This window comes from Rhea pennata, chromosome 9 (assembly GCF_028389875.1).
Source record: "Rhea pennata isolate bPtePen1 chromosome 9, bPtePen1.pri, whole genome shotgun sequence".
NCBI lineage: Eukaryota > Metazoa > Chordata > Aves > Rheiformes > Rheidae > Rhea > Rhea pennata.
Genome location: NC_084671.1, coordinates 10,475,225 through 10,487,901, shown reverse-complemented (window position 1 = coordinate 10,487,901; position 12,677 = coordinate 10,475,225). Strand labels below are relative to the sequence as shown.

The 12,677-nt window shown below is 43.0% G+C and overlaps 1 protein-coding gene and 3 non-coding genes across 4 annotated transcripts; all 4 read left to right on the top strand.

Annotated features, from left to right (window-relative positions):
* The first annotated feature begins 4,793 nt into the window (after nt 1-4,793).
* On the top strand, nt 4,794-12,447 carry EIF4A2 (eukaryotic translation initiation factor 4A2). The gene is made up of 11 exons (XM_062582430.1): nt 4,794-4,898; nt 6,074-6,119; nt 6,213-6,345; nt 6,617-6,756; nt 8,002-8,170; nt 8,379-8,488; nt 8,742-8,885; nt 9,288-9,425; nt 9,693-9,782; nt 10,021-10,100; nt 11,632-12,447. The coding sequence occupies exons 1-11, from the start codon at nt 4,870-4,872 to the stop codon at nt 11,774-11,776; spliced, it is 1,224 nt and encodes a 407-aa protein (XP_062438414.1). The 5' UTR covers nt 4,794-4,869; the 3' UTR covers nt 11,777-12,447.
* LOC134144409 (small nucleolar RNA SNORD2) lies at nt 6,470-6,539 on the top strand. The gene has a single exon (XR_009959364.1). It is a non-coding gene; the product is annotated as a small nucleolar RNA SNORD2 (small nucleolar RNA).
* Nucleotides 8,942-9,122, top strand: LOC134144407 (small nucleolar RNA SNORA81). The gene has a single exon (XR_009959362.1). It is a non-coding gene; the product is annotated as a small nucleolar RNA SNORA81 (small nucleolar RNA).
* LOC134144399 (small nucleolar RNA SNORA63) lies at nt 9,495-9,622 on the top strand. The gene has a single exon (XR_009959354.1). It is a non-coding gene; the product is annotated as a small nucleolar RNA SNORA63 (small nucleolar RNA).
* Nucleotides 12,448-12,677: the final 230 nt, after the last annotated feature.

Here is a 12,677-nt window from a genome sequence, read left to right as displayed (position 1 = left end):
GCTTTGAATTGGACACAGCACTCTAGATGTGGCCTCACCAGGGCTGAGCAGAGTGGGAGGATCCACCTCCCTTGACCTGCTAGCAATATTCTTCCTAATGCATAATAAGATATCATTGGCCTTCTTGGCCACAAGGGCACATCGCTGGCTCATAGAAGTACAGTGAGACCAAACTTCTATCAGGAGAAAAAAATTCCTTGTCTGGTACTTACATTCACTTGATGAGAACATAACTGAGATTTTACAATACAAACAAGTTTGATTACAGTAACAAAGAATAGAAAGATCTTTCAGCTCCTAACAGAGCTGTAAAATAATTTTGAAAAAGGACAAAACAAACCCTGCAGCCTGATGTACTAAAATCATCATAACGTGGATTTTAAATTACAATGAGATACTAAAAAAATACAAATCAAGCCTTTCTCAGTGCATTAAAATCACTGCATCTTACAAATTACTATTATTTAGCTTGTTCGCATTATAATTTCAGTAGAATGACAAAAAAGCTTAAGTTAACAGATAATGAAACCTTGTGACTATATTTAAATAACAAGCATGAGTCTCTTGGAATTCAGACTTTTTTTCTCCTGGAGATTTTCCAGAATCTTTTGCTATTCACTCCTACGTCCGAGGAAGCATGCCTTTGCTTAGGCAGGTTCCTTTAGGAATGCTGAACTGAAAAACATTATCCCTTGCTAACACTACCTTAACAAGACATGTTGATCTTCAACACGATCTACTATGAATAAACTCTAATCATCTACAATTACTTCTCTGCCTTGCTAGTTGCGGCAATCAAATAGGTGGTATGTACACTAACTCAGGACTTGCAAATGTAGCAGAGGAACTCAGGATCTTTCTGGTTTTCAGCGAAGTACCTGACAGTTTCACAGTATACTTAACTCATGGTGTAAGTTTTCTAAAATGAGATTTCTGAAATTTTCTAATGTAAACAGTAACAATGCTTTTGCCAGAATATTGATGAGCAGGGACTACTCATCTTGAGCACAGTTTTGGGAGGTGTTAGCTCCTACTATTTTTTTAGATACATAATTTTTTACTTCAATCTGTGTGAATAATGACTGGAAACCCAGCTGCTAAAACAGCTAGTCCATCTGCTACCCCATGTTAATAAGTGTATAATTATGTTCACTCTCACTAAAGGTCTCATGATTCACCAAGATAGTCTTTTGTAGAGATATCTTCCAAAGTAAACAGTGTACACATATAATTGTGGTTCTGGATCCTACTATTGGTAGCATAGACAGAACGATTATTTAGTAACTTATTGATCTCTCTTCTGCCTGATAACATGAATGTGGTTCCTGGGCAGCAGGTTTTCAGTTGAAACAGCTCTAGAAAGTTTACTAAGATTTAAAGATAGGAGGATATAACAAATCCCTACATCAACCCAAGATGACAAAACATGACTTTCTAATATCTCTCAGTGTGATGCTTCATGCTCATAATACACACAGTCCTAGACAGATCATGGCTACCTCCAGTCTGTAAGAATACATAAACTAGATATGAGATCAAAACTAAAATATGTTTGCCCTACTATAACCAAAGAGGTATTTCTCACACACTGCGTTCATGAACAAGCTTTTAAGATCATAAAATGTCCCCAGACTTTCCTCTGGTATAGTTGTTATCACAGAATCAGTAAGATTGGAAGGGACCTCTGGAGATCATCTAGTCCAACCTCCCTGCTCAGCAGGGTCATCTACAGCATGTTAGACAGAGTTGCCTCCAGGCGGGCCTTGAAGATCTCCACAGAAAGAGACTCCACAACCCCTCTGGGCAACCTGGTCCAGTGCTCCATCACTCTCAGTGAAGAAATTCCCCTGCACGTTCAGGCAGAACCTCCTATGGTTCAGTTTTTGCCCATTGCCTCTTGTCCTGCCACATGGGACAACTAAAAAGAGTTTGTCCCTGTCCCCTTGACACCCTCCCTTCAAGTATTTACACACATTGATAAGATCCCTCCTCAGTCTTCTCTTCCCCATGCTAAAGAAGCCCAGCTCTCGCAGCCGTTCCTCATAGGGCAGACATCATTATCAGGATGACAATCATGGATTTTTGCTGTAGTACATCATATAAAGAGAGGACTGATTCAGCATCTCCCACCCTTTCCTTATCTAAAGGTAATTAAATCAAACTCTTTTCTCTTTTAATTTGGTGAAATAAGTCAATGACTTTCACTGGAGGAAAGACTGCATTCCTTTCCTTATATCCCTTCACATGGCACATCCACATGAGTTTCTTTAAGATGGGAACTGATGATTTGTTTTTTAAAACCTAATTATATAGTTCCAATCATACAATACTTCAGGCATGTAGGGACATCTGACTAAAGACCATCTTGCTCTGTAACAGTAGATTAAAATGATGATAAGCCAGAGCAAATAACATGGCCAAAGGCATCTTGCCTCTAATCAAATTTGCCAAACTCAGATACAACCATACATGACATGAGATACCAAAACACCCACAGACTTTCCCATACTTTCAAGCATCAAATAAATCACAAGTATTGTTGTTTGGTTCTATACTTGCCTAACGTCTGAATAGAAATCCTAATAGCTGACTGAGGAACTCCCAGATGCTACTACCACTGTAGTGAATAACAAAAATAACTTTTAAAAAAATCCTACCCTGATTGAAGTTAATAGGCAAAAAAAAAATTTCTAGTTCTTTTTGTTTGTTTCTTTGGGTTTTTTTAGAACAGGATGAAGTTTGGAGATCACAGATGGGATCAAGCGGAGTAAAACAAGACTTGCAGCAAGCCAGAGCAATAGCAACACAGTTTATCCTATAATTAAATAAAATTGTTAATAATCTTGCTATTTAAAAGCTACTTGCTGTCAAAATATAACTTTCAAAGTGGTCTGAATACACAGGTAGTCTGAAATGACAGCAATTTCTGTAGTACAAGGAAAAAAAAACAAGACCCTTCATTCTGAGATGAGAATATTTTTTTTTTCAAAACTACATTTCAAGTATGTGGGAAATGATGGCTTACCTTCCTGTACTTCTCACATGCCAAGAAATCTTCTCAACTTAGCTTTGCAGATACAGTAAGGCCTAATTGCAATGTATATACAGTTCTATGTATATACAAATGTATATACATTCTATGCTTTCTTAATAAGCATTCATGATTCTTAGTTCAAAAATAAATTCTGAGTAGCATTATTTCTTCCCTCTGGACCCAGTGTCAATTTTATTAGGAAATCTAACCGTGCCTGCCCTAACTTGTGTTCAGGTTCTTTTACAACCTGAGGTTTACCGCACCATGTAAACCGCTATCATCCATTTAAAAGGGCCCCTAGTTGTTACTGTGGGCTCTAAATTACGAATACAAGCAAGAAGCATGCTCAGTATTTTCTACCAAACGTGGACAAAAACTTGGGAGCATCATGGGGGACCAGCAGAAGAGCTAGGTTTGTATCACTCAGTTTGGATGTTGATAACTCCTGTGTTGTTTCTACAGACAATATTGCCCCAGCAGATGCTACCACAGGGCAAGCTCAAGGATGCTCTTTATGGACATTCTAGATAATTCCTAAAAGGCCGGGTTTTTCAAGCTTTGACTGACTCCATTTGTTCATACAGAATCACTATGGAAACAACTTCACAAGTGACATACACAAACCCATCAAAACGAGGAGAAAACCTTCTTACAATTTGAATTATTTGCCTACTTAAGAAACACCGTTGAAGGTAAAAACACGAGAAGTGCATTAAGAGGATCAGGACGGGCTTTTCCCCCCTCTGAGGACGAAAGCGACGCGCGTGCCCCTGACGGCGCCGTGGACTCAGCCGGCACAGCAGCGCTCTCCCGACGGCGCGGTCCTGCTCGACCGGAGACCGCACTAACCTCTACGCGGCTCTCGGCAGTTTCTGGCGGCTGCGGCACATCACGGCGCCGCCTCGAGCGGCAGCCGAGCGAGCGCCCTGCCCCGCTCCCGCGCACTCTCCCCTCATGCGCCTCCAGCCCGTGTGGAAATTTTCCACTTTCAACCCCCCAGAACCAGCCGCGTGATTCAGCCAGCTGCCGCCTCAGAGCCGGGCGCATGAGGCAGCGCTGCCCACACGCGATGCTGGGGGCGGTCACCACGCAGGACCGCGGTGCTCCCGTGGGCTGGCGGCAGCCGGCCGCGGAGGGCTCCTGCCCCCCCCCCCCCCCCGCCACCATCTTCCCTCCCGTCACCTCACGGACTCCCACCACCCCCACCGGAATGCGGGGGGAGGAGGGGGGGCTGCGGCCCGCGCTTGACTCCGCCGGGAAGGGGAGAGGGAGGGAGGTGGGGGGGGCGACCCGCGGCCCAGCTCCGCCGCCCCCGAGGAAGCCGGGTGCCCACGTCCCTCCCAGGGCCCAGAGACTCCTGACATGGCGGGACGGCGGCAGGGGCACCGCGCCGGCGCCCCCGCTGCCCCGCGGCCCCCCTCTGCTACCCCCCGCGCGCTGCCCCCTCCCGCGCGCTGCAGCAAGGGCCGGGTGGGAAACCCCGTGCGCGGGAGCGGGGGAGGGGGGCGGGGAGGAGCGGGAGGAAGGAGAGAGGCGCAGTCACCCCATCAATGCTGCAATATCCTTCCGCGGGGAAAAGTAGCGCCAAGTGCCGGCTTACCTCTTAGCCCCGAGAGGCTTTGAAACCCTCTGCAGAGGAGCTCAACAAGTGTGGAGAGGGGAAAATCTTGGGGAAGGGGCTCAAACGGGAGATTTTCGTGTTTTTTCCCCTGTGGCGTGAGATGCATATCCATGCGCAGAGAAGAGCGAAACGAGTCCGGCTGAGGGAGGGTATATAAAGCGGCCGCCGCGGGGGCTTTGCCTTTTCAGTTGAGGACAGAGCTGGTGATCGGAACATGTCAGGCGGCTCCGCGGATTATAGCAGGTATGGCGCGGCGCGCTGCGGCCATGGGTCCTGTGTCCCCTAAGGTGGGTCGGTGAGCTGGGAAAAAGCGCTCGGGCAGGGGAAGAAGCGAGGTAGTACAGGGGCGCGTGCCCGCGGGCGTGGGACGGGGCTCTGAGGGCGGTTAGACAGCGGCCGGTGTCCCAGCCCCTCCCGGTTCTAGACGTTTCGCTCCCGTTTTTCCCTTTCTTCGGGGTTCAGTGAGCCTTTCGCTCCTTCTCCACGACTTCGTTTCCTCGCCGTTGACTTCCTTGGTAGCCTTCCTCTTTTTTCCCCCTCCCCCCAAGGGCTATTTTTGTTTTACTCCACCCGTCGCATTGCGCTATGACTAAAAGGTCTGTCTCACAAAGGCGCCTTTCCCGAAATACTATTTTTTTTTCTTTCCCTCTCCGATCCCTCCCCGTTCCCGGTTCCGCCCTTGGTTCGCTCCGGGTTGCGGGCCCGGCTGGGGGACAGACCATTTTCCTCCGGAGGGGGGAGGGGTGCGGCCCTCTGGGCGTTCGCCCGGCGCCTTCCTCCGCCCGCTCGCGGTAGCCGGTTTGCGCAATCCCAGGGGTGGAGCTCTCGCGAGACTTCCCCGGCTCTGACGCGGCTGGGGCGGGGGGGCGCCGCAGTGGAGCCGCGTGTCCCCCCCGCCCCCCCTCCCCACGCCGGGCGCTGCGGCTGAGCTGTTTCACAGTGCGCAATGGCGGCCGGTTCTCTGCCCCTCGCCAGAACTGCGGGGCCCAGCAGGCAGAGCCCCGCCTCGAGCGGGTGCCTTCGGTGAGGGCGGCGCTGTACACCGGGACACGCAGTCGTTTTCCGTGTTTGCTAGGCTTTCATAGGAATTAGTGTTCACTGGTAATTGTGCCGTATTGTTGGGGGCAGGATGTTCTACAGTAGGAAATTCACTGTGAGCTTTGCTTCCGAATAAAGGCTTTGATCTCTTGTCATGTTGAGAGCTGTGATAGTCACTGAAGCTGGTTGAGGAGTTGGATTAGGGGCACCCGTGCTAGTGGGGAGAGCATAGGAGTTTTTTGCACTGGCAAAATACCAAAGTACCTGCTAGAATGATCTATCACTGGTCCAGTGTGATGCCAACATGACAGCCAAAATACTATCTCCCTTTGCCATGTTACTTGCTACTGTGTTAATAACTGATTCTCTTTTGGTGACAGAGACCATGGCGGCCCAGAGGGAATGGACCCCGATGGTGTCATTGAGGTGAGCGCACATCTCCAAGAGTGATCAAGTTCTTAGATCATAAGTGTGATTGTTTCAATAACTTGTGGTGGTGTTTTTTGTTTTTTTTAACAGAGCAATTGGAATGAGATTGTTGACAATTTTGATGATATGAATTTAAAAGAATCCCTTCTCAGGGGCATTTATGCTTATGGTTTTGAGAAGCCTTCAGCTATTCAGCAGAGAGCTATTATTCCATGTATTAAAGGTATGAAAGTATAATCAAGTCCTTTGCTGTTAACAGCAATATTGGATGATTAGGAGAATGTTGTAAAATGGTTATATATTAGTTTTATTAATGTGCTGTTACCTATTTTTAATCCTTATTGAACAAGTGACATGATGGTACACCATCTTTCGGGACTGACCTGAAATGGAGAGAATTCTTAATGCTGATCACTTATTTCAAAGGGAATAAAATAAAACTAAATATGAATGACCTGTGTGGGAACAGTAAATGTGTATCCTACTTTTTTTAGGGTATGATGTGATTGCTCAAGCTCAGTCAGGTACTGGCAAGACAGCCACATTTGCTATTTCCATCCTGCAGCAGTTGGAGATTGATCTCAAGGAGACCCAAGCACTAGTATTGGCCCCTACCAGAGAACTGGCTCAACAGGTATTGATAGTGTAGCTAAAAAAAAAATAAATAAAAAAGCTGCTTGTGTGTTGCGTAGGTTTCAGGTTTCACAACTGTGGGACAATTAATAGACTTAAGGGGCTATAACTAATATCCATTCAGAACCCTTCCTGTGTTGAGTAATGGGGGAAATAAACTGGCTTCTGTCCCACAAGTTCTCTGCCTGCCTGAAAAGATCAGATGCTATGCATGTGGAGGGTATGCTGGGGAAGGGTTGCAGGTACCAACTGCTATGCTGTTTATAGTTCTGAAGGAGCATTTTTAGCAGAATGGCAAAATAAAAGATATGTTATTCAAGTACAGTGTTCTGAGTGGAAACAATGTACTTTTTGGAAGCTATTTGGACTTGCGTGCAGTTGTGCAACATGAAAACTGCAGTGCGCATGTGGTCAGTTCATTGTTTTTGTAATTTGTGATGTTTTTCTGACAGAATGTTAAATTGCATGTTTACTTCGCTTTCCCAAGGCTTGATGTTTTGTTTTACTCAATGGAAGTAAAGGCTGAACAAGGCTAGGGATACTTCTATTCTAGGATGAACTGAAAACCCAGCTTTACTAGATTTAAAGGTGAAGAGAATAGAGAATTCAAACGAGAATTCTTCAAAGAGAACAGAACTTAAAATGGAGTAGAAAATGGATTATATACAACCTGCTGGATTTTTTTTTGACTAGAATGTACTGAGATGCTAGTGTTGTAAGTGAAGATTGTCCTTAAAAATAAAACTAAATATTCCAGATTGCACAGGCAAGAACTCTTGGAAAAAGTGTAATTAGTGGAGCAAGTACATCTGATCAGAATATTACGTTTTTCTGCTTTGAAGACATTGAGATGAGACTTCTGTTGAAGCTTGGCATACAGACAGCAGTGCACTTGTTCCACGAAAGTGCGTAACATGCAGGTCTTAACTGCTGGAAACTGAGTTCATGCCTGGAGGCCATGTTCTTTGACTTGATAGGAGGTATACAAAGTAGGTCGCTCTCAGCTATACCAACTAGTAAGGACAAAATTGTAACTTAAACTTTCTCCTTATTTAAATTTTCTAGTGAGCAGTTTAAGTACAAGTGGCTGGGCAAAATCAGTAGTTACTTTGTTTTCAAGTGTAGATGCAGCAGGGCTGCACAGTCTTTGCTCTGTCCATGTCCAAACTCCATCAGAATCAGTGATACAGGACTTAAAATACTGACTGTACCAGGAGCTACTACTAATGGAAAGCTTTTATTTTAGATTCAAAAGGTAATTCTGGCCCTTGGAGACTACATGGGTGCAACATGCCATGCTTGTATTGGTGGCACAAATGTTCGCAATGAAATGCAGAAACTTCAAGCTGAGGCTCCGCACATTGTGGTTGGAACTCCAGGGCGTGTGTTTGATATGTTGAACAGACGTTACCTTTGTAAGTACTGAACTGACTTTTACTTGCTTAACAAAGATGCTCATGATCAAAAAAATTACTAAACTATAAATTTCACTCTTTGTAAGAGGACTGAAGTGGTGCATTTGCTACCATTGTAAAAGTTGTACTAGACAACTAATTCCTAAAGGAGAGTTACTGTTAGAAGTATTCAGTGCATTTTTGAAACCTGACTTTTTTGTTTTGATAGCACCTAAATGGATCAAAATGTTTGTTCTGGATGAAGCTGATGAAATGTTGAGCCGTGGATTTAAGGATCAAATTTATGAGATTTTTCAGAAGCTAAGCACAAACATCCAGGTAAAAACTGAGTCATACTGTTCATATGGGTGCAGATTTAGTATTGCGTAGCTGAGAAGTATTGGATTATCTGTTGTTTTTGCTGCTTCTGTCTACTTTGACCTTGCAGCAGGCCAGGATTGGTGGTTTTATGTAGGTAGCTACCTTCTCACTGGTTCTCATTAATGATCTCATTCCTGATTGCAGACAGTGACAGATTTGAAGTTGGTATCCTACCTAGATGATAGCTGCTAACGTTGAATGTGCATTTTAGGTTGTGTTGCTATCAGCTACAATGCCAATGGATGTGTTGGAAGTGACCAAAAAGTTCATGAGAGATCCGATACGCATTTTGGTGAAGAAAGAAGAATTGACTCTGGAGGGTATCAAGCAATTCTATATTAATGTTGAGAGAGAGGTTGGTATCAGTAGTGCTTACTCTGGTTGGTTGAGCTCAGAAAACTAAATTGTTTCACCTTCTTGTTAAAGCACTGTGCTAAAATTACAGAAATCAAGGCTATGCTTTGGTTTCTGTAGTAATGCTAGCAGAGTACACGCAAGAAGAAGAAAAACTGTGCACTGGATCGAAAATGACTAGGGTGGACCTCTTTCTTAATGTCCAGTGTCCTGTGTCCTAAGATTTGGTGCAACAGTTGATGTGAAAACTTCTGCTTGGTACCTTACTTGGTTTTCCTTGGCATACTGATAAGTGCATAATACTGGCTCATTGGTTGTGGCTTTTGAGTTCTTGCTGGTTTAGGGTTCCTTTATAAGTACTAGGTTGTCAGCTGCAGCCTGTTTTCTGATCTTTCTTGTTCAGGAATGGAAGCTGGATACTCTATGTGATTTATATGAAACACTGACCATTACGCAGGCTGTTATTTTCCTGAATACAAGGAGAAAAGTAGACTGGCTTACAGAGAAGATGCATGCCAGGGACTTCACAGTCTCAGCTCTGGTGAGAATTAGTATTTTCATTTAACTTACTAAGTGATAAATATATTGAAAACTAACCTTAATGAGTGAAAAGCAGGAAAAGTTATGATATAGCTGTGTGGTGCTGTATTATCGTTCCCCCTGCTTAAAGAAAATTGCTTCCTTCTATCCCTACCTGCCTTGCTCCCACAGCAGGTAGGGACGCTGGGTTTCATACAGAACTTCCATTTAAATGATAATCCGATCTGGAGTACTGGAAATACAGGAACGTTTTTTCTTAATTCTACAGCATGGTGACATGGACCAGAAGGAACGGGATGTTATCATGAGAGAATTTAGATCAGGATCAAGCCGTGTCTTGATCACTACTGACTTGCTGGTGAGTATCGGTCTTAGGCGGCACACTTACTTTCTATATGGTGCCAAAAGCTTCGTAATTCAGTGAAGGTTCTCATAGCCTGAACTACTCGGAGCTTCTTGGAAGAGTAAGGACTACGCTCCACTATGGGCTACACAGTTGTAGTTCATCACTAACCATGTGGTCAACAAAAAACATGATGCATATAATTTAACCTACAACCTATGACTTGCATTAAAGATTTCGTGTTGTTTTTTAGGCTCGTGGCATTGATGTGCAGCAAGTTTCATTGGTTATAAATTATGACTTGCCAACCAATCGTGAAAACTACATTCACAGGTTAGTTTGCTCCTTCTCTAGTTAGTACATTAAACTGAATGTGACTTTTCCTATGTAAATCAGCACAGAACATCACCAGCTTTTTCCTGTTAGTCCTTTTCAATAACAGATGTTATACATCCATTTGTAAAGTTACTGCTAAAAAGCTAGCAGGGATTTTATTTTATTTTTTTTTTTTTTGCTTAAAAAAAAGCCACTGATCTTACTGTTGTGATCCTAAAATGGGGGAGGAGCAGAAGTTTGTTAGACAATAAAACAATGCAGTGGGAAAACTTAGCTGTGCAACTAGTTCAGTGATGGCTCATCATTCATTGCTAATATACAGGGTATTGCCAGATACTGAACTACTATTTTTTTTTGTCATGTATGTTGTGGAGTAGGATTACAAAAATCTTCATTGGCGTAGTATCTTGAAAGCAATGTTAGCTAGATCTGCAGGTCATAGCTAACTTTGACTTGCTGATGATACTTAGTGACTAGACTAATTCTGAGCAAATCTAGGTGTATAATGAATTGCCTTCACTTTTAGTGGTTTTAATTGTGTTCATGTTTTGTGTGTTCTGTTGGCTCTTGTTGGCTCCTTCTACAGTGGGATTCTTTGCTCTGTGGCGTGTGTCTTCTGGTAGAAATTTGAGTTTTGTTTCCCTAGGTTTAGTTAACTGCTTTTAGTGACTGCCCTTAAATTAAGTAAACTGTACTTTGTCACTTGATGTAAAAAAATACAGGAGTCGATAGCAGCAGTTGATGACAAGATGGTGCTCAGAAACGGCGTTGACGTAATTTAGGACGTGGATTCGTAAGCGGCACAGTTTGAATAAAGCGAGTCGGTATTTATATATTTCTTTTGTCCTGATTATTCACTAAGTTTTGTGAGCCTTTTTGTGTATTTAGCTCTTGCTGAATAGATGCTTTATTGTGCAGTCTTTATAGGAAGGTAGAATTGATGGTGGGTTGTAACTATATTGTGATGGTGTTTGTGACTGACTTGTGCTTACACACAAGTTGAGCTTGGATTTTTCTGTTCTTAAACTAAGTTTTCCCACTGGAAACAGCATGTTCAATTAAAATTCTTAAGTTGAAATGTGCTGTTATGATGCTACATGTAATTGGATCATGTATGGAAGACTTCCTTTACATGGAATAATTTTTTTTTGGAAAGATAGAAAATCTTTATATGTTGTGTGCTTGGGACTGGATGGATGTGGTACAGGGTTTTAAGTTTAACAAGGAGGGGAGGGAGACTTCATACCACAGTACCAAACATTAAATAAAGATCTTACTTTGCAGCCAAAACAGTAACCTTTTCTGCTCTGCTACCTCCATAGGATGGACACTCCTGTACTGTTGGCGCTGACTGCTAATTTTTCTTAACCATATATGGCTTTGGTTAGCAGCTAGTCCTGTAAATACAGCATAACCTGGCCACTGGCAGATAAATGAACAGCAGTTAATGAATGGATCTTACTTTTTAAGCATTTAAGTGGGTTAAAATAGTTAATGTCTGTGTAAATGTTTTCTTTGTTCTGTGCAGAATTGGCAGAGGTGGTCGTTTTGGCAGGAAAGGTGTGGCTATAAATTTTGTCACTGAAGAGGACAAGAGGATTCTGCGGGATATTGAGACTTTCTACAATACTACAGTGGAGGAGATGCCAATGAATGTGGCTGATCTCATTTAATCCCTGGGATGAGATGGTTTTTGAATGCAGTGCTCGCTGTTGCTGAATAGGCGATTCACAACGTGCATTGTGCTTCTTTCTTTGGGGATATATTGAATCTTGTCTCAATGCTCATAACGGATCAGAAATACAGATTTTTGATAAGCGAAGCGACTTCTTGTCGTGAGCTCTTGTGGGGAAAGCCATTGGCTTTATCCACTTTAGGGTTAGACTGTTGGGGTTGGGTGGAAAGTCATGGGGTCTGTAAATTTTTTCTTTATTAGAAATTTATTTCCTAGTTCCATAGAAGTGGTTGTATTAGATGTTCTTTATCATTTAATAATTTACTTATGGACTAAAAGATATAAGTGCTGTATAAAATCAGCCAATTATGTTAAACTAGCATACCTTCCTTTATTGTATGTATTTACACTTTAGATTGAATTGGAAAGGCCTTTCAAAATCTCTATAAACTTTTATAAGAGCATTAAAATGCATTTTTGTTTGATATGTATTTATTCAATAAAGTATTTAATTAGTGGTAAGTGTGATCTTGACCCTGTTGCTAAGCCCCAGCAAGCAAGCAATCATACTATTGTCTTAGTTAGGGTTAAACCCAGTAAAATTTGCCATATTGCACATGTCTTAATGAAGTTTGAATGTTCAATAAAATACTTCTATATTCACTTTAATTGTAACAGTTGCATTTTCTTGGTCAGAAGCCTGGGGGAGGCTTGAACTAGAAGCTGTCTCTATACATGACAGAACTGGTATGGGAGTAGGGTGACCTTTGACTGTTCACTGCTACTGTGAGGGGTTTAATGTGTGAGTAGGCAGGTAGGCATTTTGTGTAGCTACTCGGATGCCACCTTCCCCTCAGGTAGTGTAACACCGGGAATAAAAGCTGTTCCCTGACAGCACT